At 29.4% G+C, this 22,118-nt stretch overlaps 1 protein-coding gene across 4 annotated transcripts; it reads left to right on the top strand.

The window, feature by feature from the left end:
* Positions 1-14,175: 14,175 nt before the first annotated feature.
* LOC129314593 (uncharacterized) lies at positions 14,176-19,694 on the top strand. Of its 4 annotated transcripts, XR_008594182.1 has the most exons (4): positions 14,176-14,680; positions 18,815-19,019; positions 19,112-19,290; positions 19,387-19,694. XR_008594182.1 is itself a non-coding variant. In XM_054958075.1 (2 exons), the coding sequence occupies exon 1, from the start codon at positions 14,288-14,290 to the stop codon at positions 14,678-14,680; it is 393 nt and encodes a 130-aa protein (XP_054814050.1). In that variant the 5' UTR covers positions 14,176-14,287; the 3' UTR covers positions 19,387-19,677. The 4 variants fall into 4 exon arrangements, 3 of the variants coding, with proteins under 3 accessions (XP_054814050.1, XP_054814048.1, XP_054814049.1); XM_054958075.1 differs by lacking the exons at positions 18,815-19,019; positions 19,112-19,290 and having other exon boundaries at positions 19,387-19,677; XM_054958073.1 differs by lacking the exons at positions 18,815-19,019; positions 19,112-19,290; positions 19,387-19,694 and adding an exon at positions 18,094-18,110.
* Positions 19,695-22,118: the final 2,424 nt, after the last annotated feature.

Here is a 22,118-nt window from a genome sequence, read left to right on the forward strand (position 1 = left end):
ATTTTTTATATATTTTTTTAATTTTTTTGTTTGGACATTCGAGCCAAGCTTAAATTTTTTTGGACTGATCTGAGTAGGCCCAAATATTAAAAAATAATTTTTTTCAACATAGTTCTAAATTTTTTAGGTGAATTCAGATTTGACTCAAATTATCAACTTTAAATTAACACGAATGAGATCTCTATAGACAATAACATCCTCAGTGTTGATCAAGCTATTTGCTTCAAGTCTTATCCAACCTAGCTCAAGCAAGTGCCATCTAGCTGAGATCTATTGTGGTTCGAAGATAAATGTTGAGCCTTGGTTGGATGTAAAGGTCATTGATCATGTATTTAGGTGCATAAGGAAACCATACCTCTATTAGGAATGATTTCTTCTGATGAGATACTTTTGCCGATTTCTTTCCAAATGTTTCAACATACATGGACAAAACATCTCTACCGAGAAATTATTTCTAGTTCTCTCCCTTCTTGCCCTATTCTTTGGAACTTCATAGCATTCGGTCTTGTAATAGAAGAAAATAGAAAATATTTAATTTAAGTATGTGAAAAAATTTAAAAAAAATTAAATATGTGAGAAAATGTCTATTCTATCCCTAACTTATGCCTTTGTGACCTACCTTCCTCCTCCTCTAGCTTTGCCTGACGCTAATAGAATATGTGACAGAATTTAAAAATATATATATACACGAAACCAAAAGGTGCAATATTGTAATCATTTATAAAAATAATAATGATAATAATGATTAAAGTTTGTTGTTTTAATATTTTGTAGTTGGTGTTCCAAGTCTTGAGTCAGTTAAAAAAGACTCGGGGCGTCGAAGATGAAAGACCTTTTTGAGTTTTACTTTTATTGTTTAAAAAGTTATTTTGAGATGTGATTTCAATTAAGATATTGTCTGGTTTTAAATTTCTTTCAAAAAGTTCATTTCAATTCAACATAATAGGTGTTTGTTCAAAAAAAAAATTCAACATAATAGGTGGACATTAATAAAAGAGTCAAAACATATTATCTTCCCATGATCTCTATCTAATATCACGGCCATTTGTTGGTGCTGATTTTTTAAATATATATTGTTATGAAAAAATATATTATTTTTCTCTTTTATCCTTAATTTTAATTTATTATGAGAGAGAAGAATGTCATAAATTCACATATACAAAAAACTATGTTAATAAATACAAAGGGTAAATATATAATTTTTTTCACGAATATTAAGTTACTTATATTTTGAATCAAGGAGAAAACTACTTATATTTTAGACAAATATTAGTTAAGGAAAAATGTTTATATTTTGGATTGGAGGGAGAATAGTTTTAAAAATTTTCAAATATATTGTATTTGTAAAATAAAATTATATCCTTTTTAATAATTATATATTTAAAAGCATTTTCAGCATAAAAATATACAAATTCATATAATTAGTGCAACAATAGTGATAATTTTATTACAAAAAATCTACAATTATTTATGACTTTATTCATTTTGAGGATGAAAATATGATAAACTCTTGTAATAATAGCAATTACCATACATATCGATTATCAATTTCAAGTGTAGTTTTAAGTATGGAATTTAATAGAGAAATTGATAAAGTTCGTGATTCAATTAAAAACCAAACAGTATGTTTAAAATTGAACATTTAATCAAGTTAATTTTTAATATTAATGAATATTAAACTATTTATTATATATTTTTCCCAACATATCAAACTTTATATGTTTTATTCCTATTATTTAACAAATCAAAATTTATGTTATTTTAAACTTTTTTTTCACATTTTTAAACATTTAAAACACATTGCATTTTCATAACAAAAATTACAAACTATCATAAGTTAATGTTCTTTTTGATCATTATACATTCAAAAGCAGATTTTAAAAGCATAAATTATCGTTAATCTAAATAACTTTTAGTTCATTAAATTAACTTTTAAAAAAAAATATCTAAACACAAATTTGATTATAACAACTAATTTCTACTAAATAAACTTTTAAGGGATCAATTTTTGCCCAGCGAACAGACACGCTTAAAATCTCATTCAACTTTTTTTTTTTTACCAATATGCTATACATAGCAAAAAAAAATTATATAAATGCTGTATTGTGGAAAGTATTTACCTAAATGCCACACCAGAAATTGTTCAGATAGGAAATGGGTCTACATTTGTGAAGAATTTGTTCATGAAAAAAATACAATTTTATAAGAGAATAAGAGTCTCAAGATTTTAGTTAATTTCTTACATGCCAACCTCAATATTATCATCACTCCTGTTCACCTCTCCTAGCCCTATCCAATTTGAGTCTTGTTGCATGTCATTTTTATTTTCATCCCTTTTCAACTCACCCACTCTTGGTCAATTTGGATTGTTCATACCTTTATTTGATGATTTTGCACTATTTTCAACAAATACAATATTTCTACTTTTGAACATGGTGGACCATCAGACAAAGCATATGCCATCCTTCGACAGTTAATTTCTTTAGGTGAATCACCTTGGTTTGATTTAAATATATCGATTACATAGATAAATGAAACACTTAAATTTAAAAAAAGAGAGGAATATACAACAATAACACTTGAAAATAGTGTGGGATTATCAAAGAGTTAAACTCATTAACTCGGTGAGCAATTTCACTTTTCATAACAAAACTAAATGTCATATTTTCTTACCATAAAACTGTTCTCTGTAAGAATGAGTTATTCACAAATATAAATTTGTTTTTGTCTAATAATTTTTGATATAGTATTTGGATAAATTAATAAAGTACTCATGTGATGTACGGATCATATATAACGGTGTTTTTTAAATAAGTGTTAATTTTGTAGGAATATCTTTTTTGAAAGAGTAAATTATAGTGGATGCCTTTTCGATAATATCTTATACGTAATAAGGCTACACAATTATTGTTAGGGTTTCTTTACTAAATAAATAATTATTATTATCAAGGTTAAAGTTCAATTTTACCCTTATACTAATTTTTTAAGAGAGTTGGGCACCTTATAGGCTTATACTTTTAAGTGGGGCAATTTTCTCCTTGAACTAATTTTTCAAGGTTCAAAAATGTCCTCCTATTGTCCAATTGTGAACTCCCTTAATTATCTAATAACGTGGCAACATGTAGGCCTTGAACAAATTTTGGCTTGGCTTTAAAGGTGTGAAGTATAACCCTTTGACTATCTTAGCTAGCAACCCCTCTTGCCAACACAAACCCATCTACTCCATCTCACAGTCTTTCTCAATTCAATTTTACCCAATTATTCATGTAAGAGGGAGAAGGAGAAAAGAATCAAATAATGGTGGCTAATTTTCTAATAGGAGACACACAGTTCACCCTAATCCCATAAAACCCCAAGCTCCTTAAACACATATTGTACTAGTCCTAGAATAAGTACAATGATGGTGGCAAATCTTCCTTTCAACCATCGTATGAGCAGCGTGCTTTGATTGTCATGACCACACCTCGAAAGTTTATAGCCATGATGTTGTTGAGACCATTTGGATCAAGATCCAAGATGCTATATTAATGGTCCTAGTATTCCAGTGTTGCTACAAAAGCTATAGAAGCAGCGACTTGTTGACCCAGTTTGTCTTGGACGTCTGCTATTATGACTAAGGGTCTATGATTGACAAATAGTCTCACCGTCACTTCTTCAATTTTGCTTATTGCTCTGGTGACCAAAGCCACCTTACCCTTCAGCCTATAAAATTAAAGTTCATTAAAAGAGAGAAGATATGGAATCAATGAAGATTAATGAAAATCCAAAACCACAACTTTTTGAATTAGGATTTTCAATCAAGACCAAGAAAAATAAATCCCTAGCTACATAAATAAGATTCTTGAAATTCTTGAATAAAAAAATCAAGAAAAGAGAACATAAGCCTGTTTAGCAACTTGTTTTGGGAATAGTTTTTTTTTCCTCTATAACAAAATAACAAAAAAATTTATTTGGTAATGTGTTTTGAAAAAGTATTTTAGAAAAAAAAATTATTGTTTTGAAGAACAGAAGAATGGAAACAAATTTCAGGTGTTTTGAGATTATTGTTTTAGAGAATAAGGAAGAACGAAAAAATACCTATTTTCATTATTTTTTTGTTCTCAAAACATGTTTTACAAAATATCAGTTCTCAAAATAATAAAATAAATTCAAATAGCCCCCATATTTTCCTGAATCTTACGACAATCATAGCCATCGGGCTCTTAAAATCTTTAATATCCTCATTCTTCTAATCCCATAATTAAAACCAAATCCTAAGTAAGTAGGGGATGGGATTGTAGTAATTATCATAATACATAGTTTTTAATAGTTTATAAAATAGGAACCCCAAGTTTACAAAACTAAATTCATTTTCAAGTCTTATAATTAGACAAATCAAAGTTCACAAATATGCAGAAACATGGAATCATTGCATAAGTGAGTGTATTTGTTTAGTAATTTAAAATAGGAAAATTTTGAGACGTGCACTATGGCTAATTGAACATGGGCCGCAGTGTGTTCGCCTTTGTGACACGCACCATGGCACAATTACATGAATTTTGATGGTGAATTTTGTTATTAATTTGACAGCAATAGGGGTAACTTCTAACGCACCCTAAATTTTCGTCCAACATTCGATTGATGCGAACTAGGTGTCTACAGAAAGATCTTTCTGAGCTCTAACTAATAGAATTGGTCTCAAACTCAAAGTCCTTCTAAAACAAAAATTGGACACACTTTTTAAAAGTTACATTTTTATATCAATTTTCACAAAATCAAGTGTTCAAACCAAATACCAAAGGCCAATAGCCACCGACACTAATTTGACCGTATACAAATCATAAGACTAACTCGTGCAATACACCATATCTCATAAAATATTCTCAAATCAAATTTTCACAACTCAGCCCCTTAGACTCAGAAACATACAAGGGGGAGTTTACCATTTTTCATCATTTTCTCTAAATCATCTCATAACATACTCTACTTTTGTATTAGTATTTTGGCCCTATCACAATAACACATTTTTATCAATTCACTCCCTAGGGTCCAAAATACAATTACAATTAACAATTCACACAATGCAAGTAAGGAACAAATGAGAATTTCTAATTGGCAATTGAAATTGTTATACATATAAGTTTACTCAAAATAAAGATGCCTACTACAAAAGGATCACGGTTCTAAGCTTCTAGGTGTTTTCCTCTGTCCACACCTCTTGAGCTATTCTCTGTATTGAAGACAATAGGGTGAGTATAACTATTCAATAACCAAGGTTCAACTAACCCACAAATGTATATCAATTAGTTTAAATGCAAGTGACAGTTAATGTCAATACTTTAACCCATGTAAAATATTTAAAAATAGATATTCATAATTTCACTCACATAATAGCATTTACTTGAGAAACAATGCTCTTTAGCACTTTTCATATAAAGAGAGTTGGTCATACAAATCATAGACAAATACATTAGAAGAAATTAATACTCAACTTATGATACCATCATTAAGGACACTATATAGACAACAAGTGCCCTTACTTACTATATGAATGATTATACCTCCCTTATATCCTTCTTATTCCTCTAACATGAAACCGTGGGTTATAACTCAATGAGATAGTCTATATTCTTTGACTTCCCTAGCCTAAATAGTTGTGAGTGGATTATCCAGTTAAGGCACATCTGATTCACTTATGGAACACAGTTTCTCCTATTTCTTACACCATGGGGTGTCATACATCCTAGACTAGCCTCCTCATTGAATTGATAAATAGCTAGCTAGGTTTGAGTCGTTTGTTAAACCAGTGGGACAGTTCCTCGTTGAACAAGTGAAACAATATGGATATAATCAATCCAGACAAATCATCACACGGATAGGGACTAACCACATAGATTTTATTATTTATTCCTCTTCCTAGGTGAACTCCCACCTCTCGAGATCATGCAATATACATTCATGCCATATCTCACACATATACATTTCATAGAACCTCACATTTTTAATTTTCATTGAACCTTCTCATTACACAAATCATAGACTTCTTAAAACACATTTTCATGAAACTTCAAACTAAATAAGTTATTAAACTCTAACTTCAAAATCATTAAACTCCACTATTTTAAACATCATAGAACTTCTCATAAATAAAGATGCATGTTACTTCTCAATTCATAAAATTATTAAACTCCCAATAAATATAATATGAAAATCCACCGATATTGTTTTCAAAGAATTTTACGTCTCAAGGCATAAAACTTCACAAAATCAATCTAGTGGATTTTTTAACAAATCAAACTACACTTACATTTCTTTTTAATTTACACATTTTAATAATAATTCATAAATCCATAAACTAATAACTACATAAAAACATAAGATAGAATTATTCCGGTCACCTAAAACCTTTGAGAGGCCAAAGGTTTCACCCCTCAATTACTCACTCCCAAGGCTTTCAAGAAGCTTAAATGGTGCCAATGGTAGTTACTCTACAAGCATTTACCATACAAAATATTAATATTCATTTTAAGCTATTTTTTACTAACACTTCATCATTTCTTGATACTTAAGATTTATTCTTGACTCAGGTAAAGGTGCCTAAAAGGATTCTTAGCTTTCTTTAACTCTCATTAATAATATTGAGCTCTTAGATAGTCATTAATGAAGTCACATTGTTCCCAATTGCCAAATTTATGAGAATTTTGGACATTTAATGTCCTTCAACCACTAATTATCATAAAACCATTAACACCAAATTTACTTAGCTTGATCTACTCTCATCAACTCTATTTAAATCAATGAGTTCGAACCAGTAGCTTTAATGAGCTGAAAATCACAATTAACAATCAAACCCTAACCTTTACCATCAAGAAAATGAAAGAAGAAAGAAAAATCTAAGTAGGAAAGCTTACTTTTAATGTTTAGGAGCCTCAAAATACTTCTAATACCTAGTTCTCTAAGTCCTAGCACTGCTCTCTCTGTGCTCTTTGTTTCTCTCTTCCTCTTGCATAGATATGAAGCTAATATATTAGAATTTTGGTCATGTACCGTAGAGCATGTTGCCTTCTGTCGCGGCATATGGCATAGAGGAATTTGTTAGATTTAAAACTGCCTCTATGCACCGCAGCATGTGACATAGAGAGCAATGCTTCATTTTTTCTTCCTCTTTCCTTACTCGGGTGGCCACCATCAATCCAGACCCACTTTTAAGGCTAAATTCATAATAATTATACCAAGTTAAGCTCCTCTAGCCATACATCTCACTAATACATTTTTTTGGTCTATTTGAATTTAATTAATTTTGACTTAAATTTGAGAATGTTACAAAATCTCATACTTGAAATCCCTGGCTATCATTAACAAAAACAAGCAAATAGGTATTTTTATAAGGACAAAAAATATATGAGAGAAAGAGAAGAGACTGGTTCACCGGAGTGGCACTATAAGAAGCTAGATGGTTCAAGAAGAGTAGGTCATTGTGGAAGAAGATATTTTTGGTGAACTGAAGTCAAACTAAGTTAGAATATGTTTAAGCCCGACGTATTGCCATATCATCAAATAATTGGGGAGTTCATGGCTGGTTAACAGGACATTCTTAGACTTAAAAAAATTACTTCAGGGGGAAATTGTCCCACTTAAAAGTGTAGGATGCCTGGTGCTCCTAAAAAATAAATACAGAAATAAAATTAAACCTTAATCCTTATTGTTATTAACATTAAATATGCATATTAGAGTATAAACAATAAAAATTAAAAAGATACTGTGTAAATGGGTACAATCAGAAGTAGATTGATACAAAGTCAAAATTATTTAGATCAAATTATCGAAGTTATTCTTATGAATAACATTAGAAGTTCTATACATAGAGTGATTGTCCTCATTAAGAGCCAATATGTTTAACCTCTTATACTTTGAACACGAGAAGCAACAATGTTTAATTGGTTGTGAATGAAAATAGGACAAGATGAGTACAAACCTACATAACACGAGCTCTAGTCCAAGCTCTTATTAATGGTTATTACAAATGCCAATATAATGGGAAACTACCCTCTTCTCATAATAAATGGCAACCTAAAATTGGATAGACATGTAGCAATAAGCAATGTACACACTTTCATTCCTACATTTGATTTAGACATTTCTTGGACCTTAATAATATATTTTCCAATTCGTGTAGTTATGAGACTGTAATACTATATAACTCTATAAATTTATCAATGTTCTATATTAAAATAATTAGGGCACCCACTTTAAGCCTCATTTCATGATTCAAGTGGCTTGACATTACAATTGAATTTATGAAATCTTTATAGTGCAGGTTACAGGTGAATCCTCATCATGTTTTACAACACCATTAGAGTTTAAGCACATAACTTTCTTTCGAAGGAGCAAAAATAACATGTACATGTTTACTTCTTTAACCACAATCAAGGTAGGAGTTAATATAGCTTGATTTTTAAAATATGTAAAATTATAAATATCGTTAAGGAATCATTCTTATTATTTTTTTAAAACAATTGTCCAGTAATTTTTAATTGACATTACAATCTGAGAGCAAACATACTTATAATTTTTTATTTTAATTTTTTTTGTTTAATTATTCATTTCTCCTTCTTCCAATCTTCCTCATTCTGTTTCAACATCTTTATTGATGAACGAATGAGTTTTGGATATCACAAGGTTGTTGGTGTTTAACTATTATACATGCATGTTTGTGTTTTCCAACATAAAAGTGTGCGTAGAGCTCTAGAAAAGAAAAACATGTATATGATGTTGTGATTAATTTTGAAATTTTTATTACTAAATTCTTTTCAACCGCCACATGTATATCTCGTCCTTTCGTACGCAACTTTCATCTTCATCATATTTATCAATTACAGCAATACTTCATGGAAAGGTTTGAAAAGAGAAAGAATTTGTATGTATTTTTCTTCTCTTTCCTCATCCTATTTTTACTTATTTAACTTTTTTTCTTTTACTTCATACTTGACAATAAAATTTAATTTTTATTATATATGTTAAAGATAACAAATATATTTTCAAAAATATTATTTTTAAGCAAGTATAAATATGACATTATAAAAAGATATTTGATGGGTTGGTAGGTTGGATTAGGGGTGAGCATTCGGTCAGTTCGATTTTAATTTTTTTAAAATTAATTGACTGAATTATATAAAAATAATCAAATCAAAATACATTATCAAACTAAATTATAATGATATGATTCAATCGGTTTATTCAGTTTACAAGCTTTGATTTGGGTCTATGGAGTCTAATTGTTCATATATTCTTCTGTTCAACAAAAAATAACAATCTCATACTATAATTCATGAGAAAATTAATAAAACTTAGTACTATTATATTAAAAATTAAATTATAGAAATAAAAAATTAGAACATCACATGAAACAAAAAAAAAATACTACTACTGCAAGTGATAAAAAGATGTTTCTTACTCACTTAGATGAGAATTTATTCACATTTTAAAAAATATGAAAAGAAAAATATGTATAATTCGATCAGTTCAGTTTATTTAGTTTAAGAATTCCCAAACCAAATCAAATTGATTAGCCAAATTTAAAAAAAAAAATGCATAGACTGAATCAAATAAACAAAATTTAATTTAATTTTGCTTACCTCCAAAGAGCGTGCCTTTTCAAACACATGACCCATGAATTGTCTCGTTTCCTTAGCACTATTATCAAAGGTTGCGCAAATCAATCTCATGGCCTTACCTAATGATGGTCATTTGAAAAACAATATGAGTTAATTGATAGAAGATACAAATAAATAATTAAATATTGTAATAATTTACTTCTTGAATAAGTATATTTTTTATTATCTGATTATACAATGATGGTGTAATTTGCCATTTTTTTGGATTATATATTTTAAATGTATTAGTGAGATTAAAATACAGCCAAAAACTATATTTAGATATTTATTATATTCAAGCTAAATTAATATGAAAATAATATATGTTATACTCATTTAATTTTCAAATAATTAAATTTTATACAATGATATAATGATTCACTAACATGTTGAAAAAAGTTTATTTATTTTATAGGAATTTTATTTTAAATATGAATGGAATTAAAATTTAAGATTTAAAATAATTAAATCTCATAATAATTTTGAGTAATTAGATTTAATATTCAATTCAAATGAAATTGGATTATGGAGGATCAAGAAAATTCTAAAAACTACTTAACTTCTTAATTGTTATATACATTTATGTAATTAGTTTTAATAGTGTGGATTTAAAAATATTGCCTTTAAACATACTTTAAAAATGGAATGCATGGAATTGGATTTAATACCAAAAGGACATGTAATTTTAAATATTTTATTTTATAATCATGTTTTTTATTTTAGTATGTTTATTGACTATTTAACATAGGGCAACATATTTATAAATAATTTTATTTGTTCACTATTAAATTTTTATTCTCTTGTGATTCTATTGGCAAAAAAAAAAAAAATCGTGATTCTCACCATGTTGATTGAAATAAAATAGTAGCTAATAGCACTTACTTATAATTAACAATCTAGGTGGAAGAAAAATTCAAATTAAAATTAACATTTTTAATCTAATTACTATATATTAATTTTTAATGGGTCTAGCTTAAAGTTCAAAATTTAAAGCTAAAGTCTTTTTTATTATCAAGTATATTATATTGGCAATCCAAACTTATTGAATATATTGAATGATATTATTAACATATTCAAATCAAATTACGATATTATCAAAATTTCAAATACTTCTGGAAGATGTGATTGATTTGAAAAAATCATTAATTCTATCAAAGATACGTTATTGTAATATTTTTTTGTATCTTTAATTTATCTGGGTTACATATTTCAATTTTAAATCTAAATATTTACTAATAGTAAATTCAATATGAATAATAATTCGAATATACAATTAATTTTTTCAAGATAATTAAAAACATATGGCTTTTTAGAATAAAAAAATAATTATATTATTAAATGATTAGTTGTCATAAAAACCAATCCAATCCAATGCAATTAGATTATTTTATAAAAATGTTTATCAAAACAATAATTAAATTTTGTTTTGATAATTTTTTTAATAAAATATGCTGTTAGTTGTAAAAGCACATAATCAAATTATGCAAAAAAAATTCAAAATATTAAAAAAACATTAATGGGTTATATAATATGTTTAGATTTTAATTAATCATTATAATATATAATAATTAAAATACAATACAATAATAACATAATAACATTAAAATCAATGTATAAGTCCAATCTAATTGAAAACCTAAGTAAAATTAAAAAAAATAGATTGATTAAAAATCAAATGGTACAACTAATGTATGTGTGATATATTACTGTGTGTGTGTAAATAGGCCAGCTTGTTAAGTCATAGGTTAGACCTTGAAAAATTAGGCTTGATCTATTTAACTAAATAGGTCTAATTATAGGCCTAAACTTGATCTGAGCCTATTTAATAAATAAGGTAGGGTGAGTCTAAGCCTATTTAGTAAATAGGCCAGGGAGTAAATCACTAATATGAGCTTAGCCTATTTCTACCTCTATTCGAATCTGACTCCATAACACATAATCATGAGTAAGGCATTTTGAAGCATAGAATTGCAAGAAACACATTGAAGCTAACCCTACACACACAATGCTTGGAGGAAATTTTGAATTTGAACTATCAATAAAAAAATTTCAAATAAAAATAAAAACAAAATGACCAATTAAAAATTGGAGTAATAACAATAATTAATATTATTGCATACAAAAATTAAAAGTTGAGCAATAAATTTATCACCTCTGAAATCAAACTTAAAAACCTTGTATATCTTTACATGTTGCAACTTATTAGCATAATATCTCATAAAATGCTTGCATACAACTATCAAAATTCAATTACCTTATAAAAAGGGAGCATAAGCATAAATTAGTAAATAATACATACATACATATATATAAATAAATCTGGCATTGCAAAAAAAAAAAGCAGAAAAAGAAACAAGCATTGCTTTATGTAATAGCTTAATTACTCAACGTTTTAAAATATTAACTCAATATCATTTGATCTATTTAATAAGTTTTGATCAAGCATTCTTTAGAGATGAATCACCCCAAATTGTAATTTGCCACTTTTGATTCAACAAGTTGATGACATGATTAATGTAAAACCCATATACAATGAATGAAAGACAATGCAAACATTAGTGATGAAATTATATGAGGGGCCATGGAAAGATAATTTTCATATGCTATTTGCACAATAAACTCATGGATGATATTGGAATCAATTAAAGTAGAAACATGAAATGAAATCATAGCCAAGCACATTTATTTATAATTGAAACAATATTTATGTTAGAGGAAAATTTGAATTTAAATTGCAAATCCAATCTAATAACCAGATATTGAAATTTAAACTAATCTAACTTAAAATTTAAAATTTAAATATAAAGCCTTTTTTTTCATAAATCTGATAAAGGGAGATATTATAAAATTGTCCCATAATTAAATAATAATTCAAATTTCAAATAAACAAATCTATAAATATTTTCATTTTATTTTTCAAATCAGACACATCAAAATATAAACAATATTTAATTTCATTATTGTACAAAATATAAAATAATTTATTTTTAGATTACTCCTTTTTAAATGATTTGATTTGAATTTTAAATAAATACATAAATACATACATAACGGGCAACCGCTCCTTTATTGCGTGTGTGTATATTATTTTCTAAATCGCACCTATTAAAAATAATCAAACTTTAATTTATTTTATATATTAAAAATTGATAAATAATCTGGAAACTGACTCCAGACCTGAATTATTTATATATATATATATATATATAATAAATTACTTCGAAACAAATTTTGAAGCATGGAATATATTTATAATTTTTTATATTTAAATTTCATTTTTAAAATACCTATAATGTGTGTTAAGCAAATAGATAAACTTTATATAATTTTTAGCTTGAATGATTTTTGAAAATCATTAGGATGAATCAGATTTTTTGTTCCAAATAGTTAAAAATTAATTTTGATATAAGTCTAAAAATGACTAAATAAATATTAACAGAAAATTAGTTCAACGGCCTGAAAAAATACAACTATCATAAATTATGAATAAGGTTTTTGAATATTTTAAAATATGACCTATTCATAAAATTAATTAACTGTGTTTTTTTATCCTTAGAATAAATTTATTATTAAAATAGAATATATCTGATTTAATTAATTTTTAACTGACCAAATTTTTTATTTTTATGATAAAAAATCATATTGTGCGTGTTCCCTCCCTGATTTATCATCTTTGAATATTTTTATCATCAAATTTTTTGACCTAATTTTTTTGAATCATCATATTCATCTGTTGTATAGTGCTTTGTTTTATCAAAATTTTTGATTTAATTTTTCTAGATTACTATCTTCATCATAAAGTTTTTCCTCTCTCTCCCTTTCTATTTTTTTGAGATATTATAAAGAGGACATTAGACATTGAAGAGGTCTTTTCTCTCACATTTGTCTCTCTCATTTTAGAGATTTCTTACATTTTGAATCTCTTGATATTTGAAAAAAGCGTATATTAAAAGGAATATTTTTATAAATTAATTATAATATAAATATTAAAAAGATTATTTTTGAAATTTAAGAAAAATATGCTATTTCTTTTACTTGATTTTATAATATGAGCTATTTGTGCAAAAGCTCCAAATATTAATTTGAATTCAAATATAAATACATATACATATATATACATACATATATATACATATATATATATATATATATATATCAATATGTTCTCTCTGTTTTTTGCCAATCACACACACACACTCAATTGTATGAATTAATTTTCAGAATATCACCCAAAATTTTCTGAAATCATCAAAATAGATGAAATTTAAATTTTAAAAAGATAAAAAATAATTTTTATAGACATTTTAAAATTAATAATTTATTTTGTATCTAACTCTAAATTTCAATAACATATCTTATATACTTTGAAAAATAATAAACTATCTCAAACCTAATTTCAAATTTCAAATGTAATATTAAAACATAAAATTACACGAAAGACATTTTAAAATATTAGATTATAATATATTTCTTATAACCTTAAAGGCTTAAAACTTAGTTTATATATATATATATATATTATGTGATATTTTCGATATTTCGATGGTGCAGCGTTTCGGCAATTTTGTATGGTGAATGTAGCGTACCCAGTCCACAACACGAATACGCGCTTGATGGATTGAGGGGATGCCGGCACAGTAACAATCTCATCGAAGATGGCCGGCACCTGCTATTGCCCCAGCCACCTTCTGCGGCTAGTTTTATCGTGCCGGAAAATCACAGCCCAGGTCACTAGTACTTCCACATCATCCATCATAGCCATGGCCTCATCTTCCGAGCAAGAATTCGTTGCCCATTACCGCGCCAAGCTCAATCGATTTCCCAGATCCCATCACTTTTGGGACGCAAAGGTCGCCTCTCGCGTCGGCGAGAAGCTAGGTTTCCGCCTCAGAGAAATTGGGGTCAACGCAGTTGAAATCGACGTTCTTGAAGAAAAATCTAGGCCGGTTCACCATCGAATGATGGTCTTACCGCTTTTTGACTCCGTCAAACGCGTCGGCGTGGAGGTTTCCGGAGTCGAGAAATTGTCGGGTGGCTTACATCCATGAGTAAGTTTCAATTTTTGGTAAATTTGAGGCGTTGCTTTTTTTTTTCCCCATGGGCTGTAAACTAGAAGGGGTGAGATTATTTTTCGTTTTGAAATTTTAAAATTAAGGTTTCGAAAGTTGAAAGTAACTATTAAAATTAATTTGAAAAGTTGGAAACAATCGTTTGATACGATACGGTTCTATGTTTGAAGCGTCAGACTTGTTCTCGATAAATGAGTGACAAGGGAGGGGATTATAATCCGACAAATGAGATTTCTTATTTCAAGGGTTTGTTACCGGGACAATTTTTAGTTATCCTAAATTAAGCTCGACAGATGTCATTTTGTTTATCGGTTCTGCCAACCCATGGGCCTCATGACAAAGGACGATACCAATGTAAGCACTGAAATAATGTATACGTGGAAACGACAAACGAGCTTGGAGAAGTTCTTCAAAGATCCGATTCCTATCTACTGTTATTTCCAGTGTTTTTTCATCATTAACGAAAATTTTGGCTGATGATAATCATGCTTCTGGTATTTCCTCAAACATTGATGAGAAAGATCGTTACACATTGCGTTGGTGAGAGTCGTAAGGACATGAATTTCCTGGTGTTTGGACAACAATGCCGGATAAGTCTTAACTTGAGTTTGTTCTGACATACTTTTGCAAACTTTAAACTTGACACAACAATCAAGGTAAAAGAAAAAAGAAAAAAAGTGAACACGATAATAATTGTTCATAAAGACCGTCCAACCTGATGACCTTAACCCGAACAGATGATGAGATGAATGAGCAACCTCACGGGTCACAGCATTGTCTATGAAAAAGGAATGGTCCTAAAAGAAAAACGCTAATCAAAACAGGTTCGATCAAAAACTTTTCAGCTATAAAATGGGTTCATGTTTCTGTTCTGTTCTCTTTGTTTTTTTTTCTTTGTAAGATACAATGTTGTGAAAATCGGATTGGACCGGACGGTCTGATCAGTTCGACCATCACTCACTGGGTAAAGCAGTCTAGTTCAACCAATTGAACCGTTTTAGTTGTTGGATTGGATTGAACTGGACAGAACCGTTTGGTTTTCATTGAACTGGAGTTGACTCGGAACCCGAAGATAATTCAACATGGGTCAATCCGGGTCAGTTAAAAAATAAAAAAAAATTTACTTGTACACGACATCTCAGGCAGTCAGGCTCTTAGTGTCACAGACAGACTCACACTCACACCTCACGGCTCAGTCACGTCCTCAGCTCAGACTCCTCACGTGTTGTCACCTTCACCTGTTGGTCCAATCCAAGGCTCAGCACTCAAGAAAAAAAAATTAAAAGATGAAGAAAGCATTCCTAGTTTCGCACTCGCACAACCTCCAGACCAGAGCCACCCACACGGCCACACCACACCACAGAGACCCATACTGCCAGGCGCCGTAACTGAGCACGGAGTGATCTTGAGCACTCTCTATCTCTCTTCTCCAAGTCTCGCCTTCCTCGTCTCTCTTTCTCTCTTCCAACCGAGTTCATTGTAGTAGATAGAGTCACAGACGACCTGAGCTGAGATTGAGACCTCACTCTCACCGTCTCGCGATCATTACTCGCCTGAGTCTTGACCTCTCACAATCACAGTCACAATCTCACTCTCACACCCTTAGATTAGAGCTCAGAGCCTCAAACTCGTCTCTCAAAACCTCACCGTCTCTCTAGCCTCTGGTCTCAACGTCTTGCTCTCGCTTGATCTGTCTCACACTCACAGTCTCAATCTCACACGGTCATACCCTTAGAGCTCAGACTCGTCTCTCAAGTCTCGCCGTCTTGCACAGTCGCACCTTTGGTCTCACTCTCGCCTTTCTTTGTTTCTCATCTCCATTCTCCAGTCAACTAATCAAGGCATCAAGCCTTCAAATTCGAAATCTCACTCAAATCTCATATTGTACTCTATTTTTCATTCGTCCTCCTCTCACATCTCGCTTGCCATTCTCAGCCCAGACCTAAATTGCCTCCAGCTCCTCCCAGGTCCCAGCTCCAGCTCGTGCCTCTGCCTCTGCGTGATTCTCATTTTACTCCAGCTTGTTTGATTCTTAATGTGCTCTGCTCTGTTTTCAGGTTCGATTTTTAGCTTCTATGTTCTATCTATGTATTTGAGTTTGTATAATGAGCAATATGTATATTGTTTACACGATTCGTCTAACCATTTATCTGTGTATGCTTGTTTGCTTTATTTTTTGTTGCTCTGTTATTTATTGATCTGGAATTCTGGATATGATCTAATTATTCTGAGTATGATCTAATTCCTGGCTCTGCTCTCCTTTTCATGTTTTATCTGTGATTTCAATTTAAAGTTAGAAAATATCATCCAAACAAATATCTAGTGCTGTATCTACACAATCTGTTAGAGCTAAGTCAGATCCTACATGGGAGCATTGTATTGAAATCCAAATAAAAAGGGTGGCAAACCTCGCTTAAGATGCCTATACTGTGGAAAGGAATTTGGCGGTGGTGGAATACACAGACTGAAACAACACCTTGCTGGAAAAAAAGGAGATGCAATTAGTTGTAAAAGTGTGCTACATGATGTTCGCTATCAATTGGAGGAAAACTTGAAAGAAATTGATCAAAAGAGACCAACTAAGAAATTGAGAATATAAGAAGAGGATAATCCATTGGAAGCAGATGATGGAATTGTGCAAGAAATAATTCCTCCAAGTTCATCTCAATTAGTCAAAAAAAAGGCATCTACAGCTGGAGACAAATTATTTGCCCCAAGGACAACCTCAGGAGCATAGCCAGGAATTTGAAGTGCATTTGCAAGTAAAGAAGTTTGGCATAGAGCGGATTTAGCTGTGGTTAGGTGGTTGTATGATTGTTGCATTCCTATGAATGTTGTAAATTCTGTTTACTATCAGCCTATGATAGATGCTATTTTAGCTATTGGCCCTGGTTATAAAGGACCAACTTACCATGCCGTGAGAACTAAATTATTGCAAGACATGAAAAAGGAGGTGCAATTATTGGTTGATGAATGTAGAAACTTTTGGGCTGAGACTGGATGTACAATAATGGCTGATGGTTGGCAGAATCAAAGAAATGGACAATTGATTAATTTTCTTGTTTACTACCCTAGAGGAATGGTCTTCATTAGATCTGTTGATGCATCGGATATTGTTAAGAATGCTCAAAATCTTTGCAACTTATTTATGGATATTGTTGCTTTTGCTGGTGCAGATAATGTTGTCCACTTGATAATTGATAATGCAGCTAATTATAAAGCTGCTGGAAGGTTGTTAAATGATAAGTTTCCTTCTATTTTTTGGTCTCCTTGTGCTGCCTATTGCTTAAATTTTATTTTATCAGATATTGGCAAAATGGAGATTGTTAATAGCTTAGCAACACGTGCATCTATGGTTTCAAAATTCATTTACAATCATGTCTTTTTGCTAGCTTGGTTAAGGAAAAGAGAAGGTTGGACATAAATCATCCGCCCTGGAGCAACACGATTTACCACTACTTTTATTGCTTTGAAAATTATCTATGAGCACAAGCATGATATTCAAGCTTTGATAACAAGCAAGACATTTGTAGAATCTAGATACTATAAGGATTCAAAGGCAAAGGATGTGATAATGATTGTATTGGACAATCAATTCTGGAATAATTGTAAAATTGTTGTTGAAATTGTAAAACCACTTGTGAAATTGTTAAGAATTGTTGATTCTAATGACTAGCCTTCACTTGGCTATGTGTATGATGGCATGTACAGAGCAAAAAGAGCTATAAAGAATACTTTCAGGCACAAAAAATCTCTGTACAAGCCTTATATAAGTATTATTAAGAGAAGGTGGGATTCTCAACTTTGAAAAAATCTTCATGCAGCAGAATATCTCTTCAATCCTGCTTTCCTTTATGATAAGGAAAATTTTTCTAAAAAGCCAGAGGTTATGCAAGGATATCTTAATGTGATAGATAGAAAAATTTCTTCTAATAAGACCAATTTTTTATTAGAGGGCACACAATACCAAGAAAGGTGTGGGAGCTTTAGTTATCCATTGGCTTTAGAATCTGCAAAAACCATGTGACCTGGTAAACTTTATACTTTTATCTTTGATTGTTATTGTTTTTATCTTTAAAATATATTCTAATAACTTACTTTTTCTCATGATAGATGAATGGTGGAAATATTTTGGGAGCAGCTGTCTAAATGTTAAAGACTTGGTTATTAAGATATTAGGCCAAACTACATCTTCCTCGGGCTGTGAAAGAAATTGGAATGTCTTTGAAAGAATACACTCCAAGAAAAGGAATAAGTTGGAGCATGAAAGATTGAATGATCTTGTCTATATTCATTACAATTTTTGATTAAGGAATAGGTAAATTAGTTAAAATTTTGCTTTCATTTCTAGCTATAAAAAATAAGTTACATGAATCCTTATACTTTGTTACTATCATGTGTTTTTATTAGAGTTGCTAACAAGAAGAAAGCTTTGGACCCTGTTGATTATGAAAGTATTGATAAGATTGAGTATTGGGTAATAGAAGAAGATGATTGTTTTTTACTTAATATTGATGAGATAGAATGAGATCTCATTTATGATGACACAGTGCTACCAAAAGCTATCATTCATCAAGAGGATGAGGAAGGTTTGGTATTCTTTACTCAATGTTTTCACTTTTTTTATCACTTATCATGTGATTCTCATTAATTTGATTATATCCATTAAATGTTTGTTTGTGAAGATAATCAGCGAAGAGGCAACATGGCAGATGGTGAAGCCATTAGTGGACTTGATTTACAATTATTTTCTCACGAGGATGTTGATAGCTTTAGTGAAGATGTTGATGCTTTTGAGCCTGCCCATGCTTAGATTAACCAAGATCCCTCAATATTTGATAAGCCATGAAAATTTAAACTTATGATGTTGTGAACTTTATAATGATATGTTTGAGACATATTTTGAATTTGTGGTATCTTTGTTTGAAACTTTGATCAATTAGAACATGTTTGACACATATATTTTGGATTTATGATGTCATTGTTTGAGATTTTGAGCAATTAGAATATGTTATGCAATGTGGATTTGTGGTGTTGCTTGATATATTATTGTCTTTTTAGGTTAAATTAATGTCTTGTTTATAATATATATATATATGCATATAAATATTATTTTTTATTTAAATTTTATATCACTGGTTTGACCGCCGGTTTAACCGGTTGAACCGTGAGAACCATGACCTGCTGCTCTTTCTGGTTTGATGTCCGGTCCAGGTTTCAAAACATTGGTAACATACGGGGCAAAACATCCTATCACTTCATTAAATCAAAATTGATCGTGAGGTAGAAGGACTCGGTTTCGTGCTCATCAACAAAATTCTTTTTTTTGGCTTTTTTTAAATCACAAATTTACTATAATAATAAATAATTATTATAAAATTATTATTTTAATATTTAATAAACTAATAAATATTAAGATGTTAAAATTAGACTTGAATAGTTTAAATAAAAATTTTAGTTTGAACATTGAGAATTACATTTAAAAAAATATAAAATGATCTGAATAATTTAAAATAGGAGTTGAGTCTGGCAAAATGAGCAAGTTTCTTACACTGTAATAAATCAATGTTTGAATTTCTATTAAGAGAAGTACCTGTATTTAATACTTGACTATGCCTTGAATGATATTATCTCTCATAGATAAACAATTGTGCAAAATTAATAAAATAAAAAAATATTTTTATTTACAATTTTAATTTTTTCAATACAGTTCTGAACTATGCAAACCAAAATTTCTATTCATATTTAATTTTAACATCTTAATATTTATTTTGTTAAATATTAAAATAATAATTTTATAATATTTATTTATTTATTATTATTATTATTATAATAAAATTGTGGTTTAAAAAAGCAAAAAAAAAACACTGCCAAACGACAGTGTTTTGGTGCCGAGCACCAAAACCGATTCTGAGGTAGAACGCCTCACCCCCACTACATCATCAACGTCATGATGTTTTTTAAGACCCACCGCTACATCATTATAATTAGGGAAAATAGCATTCAACGACTGTTGAGGAAAATTAATATCAGTTAAGGATCAATTAACTTTAAAATTATATTGCAGTCCCTTGGTCTTTTTGATTGATATTAATTTTTAAAGTCAAAATTTTAAACTACCCTTTTAGTTAAAAAAACAACAAAGAAAACCCCTATCATTACTGGCACCGACCGTGGAACCATAATAGGCAACGAGATTGTTGGAGCCTCTATTGTTGGCAGGCTCACTGGTGGCCAATCACTGAAGCTCTAACATTGGCGACATATTTATGCAAGAAATAATTGTTTATGTAGCCAAGGGAGGGTTTGACTCTGTGATCTTTAGCCGCCTAAAAAGCTTAGCCACCAAGCCTTTTAATTATATATAGTAAAAAATATAAGTGATAAAATAAGTTTCTAATCACTTTCATGTCATAATATAATAGTATGTTGTTAATTTTTAAACAAAACTTGTTATTTTATGTATGTTTTGTATTAATTTGACATGAACAATTACAAATTGAAAGTTTTAAAACTTCATGCATTTTACTTGTTAAAAGTTTGAATGTATTATTGTTACTTACGAATAGGTTATTGTCAAAACCCGAATGGATAATTGTTAATGAATGACTAACACATATATCTAAGTCCTTCCTATAAAGTTTTTTAAGTTATTAAAATTAGAATAGATTGTTGCTAATTTTGAATGAATTATTGTGAAAATCTAAATATAGATTTGTTGATGAAGGACAAACATATACAAGCTTGAATGCACTATTGTTAATTTAAAATGAATTGTTGTCAAAATCCAAATCGATACCTCTAGTTGATGATTAAAAGCATAGGTATAATGAATTGTTGTTTTTCTAGCTTATTAAATCTTGGATGGACTATTATTAATTTAGTGTTATCAAAACCTGAATAAATACTTGTTGATGAAAGACCAATACATATAGTTATGCTAATCCTATATGCTTTTCTATCTTGTTAAAGCCCAAATAAACTGTTGCTAATTTAAAATGAGTTGTTGTCAAAATATAAATAGATACTTGTTGATAAAAAACTAACATGTACAATTATGTTTATCCTATATGCTTTTCAAACTTGTTAAAGTCAGAATAGATTGTTGTTAATTTATCATGGTTTATTTTTTATATATTTGTTCCATTAGACCTATGCTTTTAATCATTAACATCAAGTATCCATTTAAGTTTTGACAACAATTTATTTTAAATTAACAACAGTTCATTTAGGTTTTAACAAGTTAAAAAAACATATAGGATTGACATAATTATATGGGTTAGTCTTTCATTAACAAATATCTATTTATGTTTTGACAACAACTCATTCTAAATTAACAATAGTCCATTTGGGATTTAATTAGCTAAAAAAGCATATAAGATGAGCATAATTATACATGTTAGTCTTTCATTAACAA

The sequence above is a fragment of the Prosopis cineraria genome, unplaced genomic scaffold (genome assembly GCF_029017545.1).
Source record: "Prosopis cineraria cultivar Desert tree isolate PC_DT_omini unplaced genomic scaffold, ASM2901754v1 PC6, whole genome shotgun sequence".
Classification (NCBI taxonomy): domain Eukaryota; kingdom Viridiplantae; phylum Streptophyta; class Magnoliopsida; order Fabales; family Fabaceae; genus Prosopis; species Prosopis cineraria.

Excerpts from the sequence above, each read along its gene's own strand:
- LOC129314593 (XM_054958075.1), top strand. The coding sequence starts at position 14,288 with ATGGCCGGCACCTGCTATTGCCCCAGCCACCTTCTGCGGCTAGTTTTA.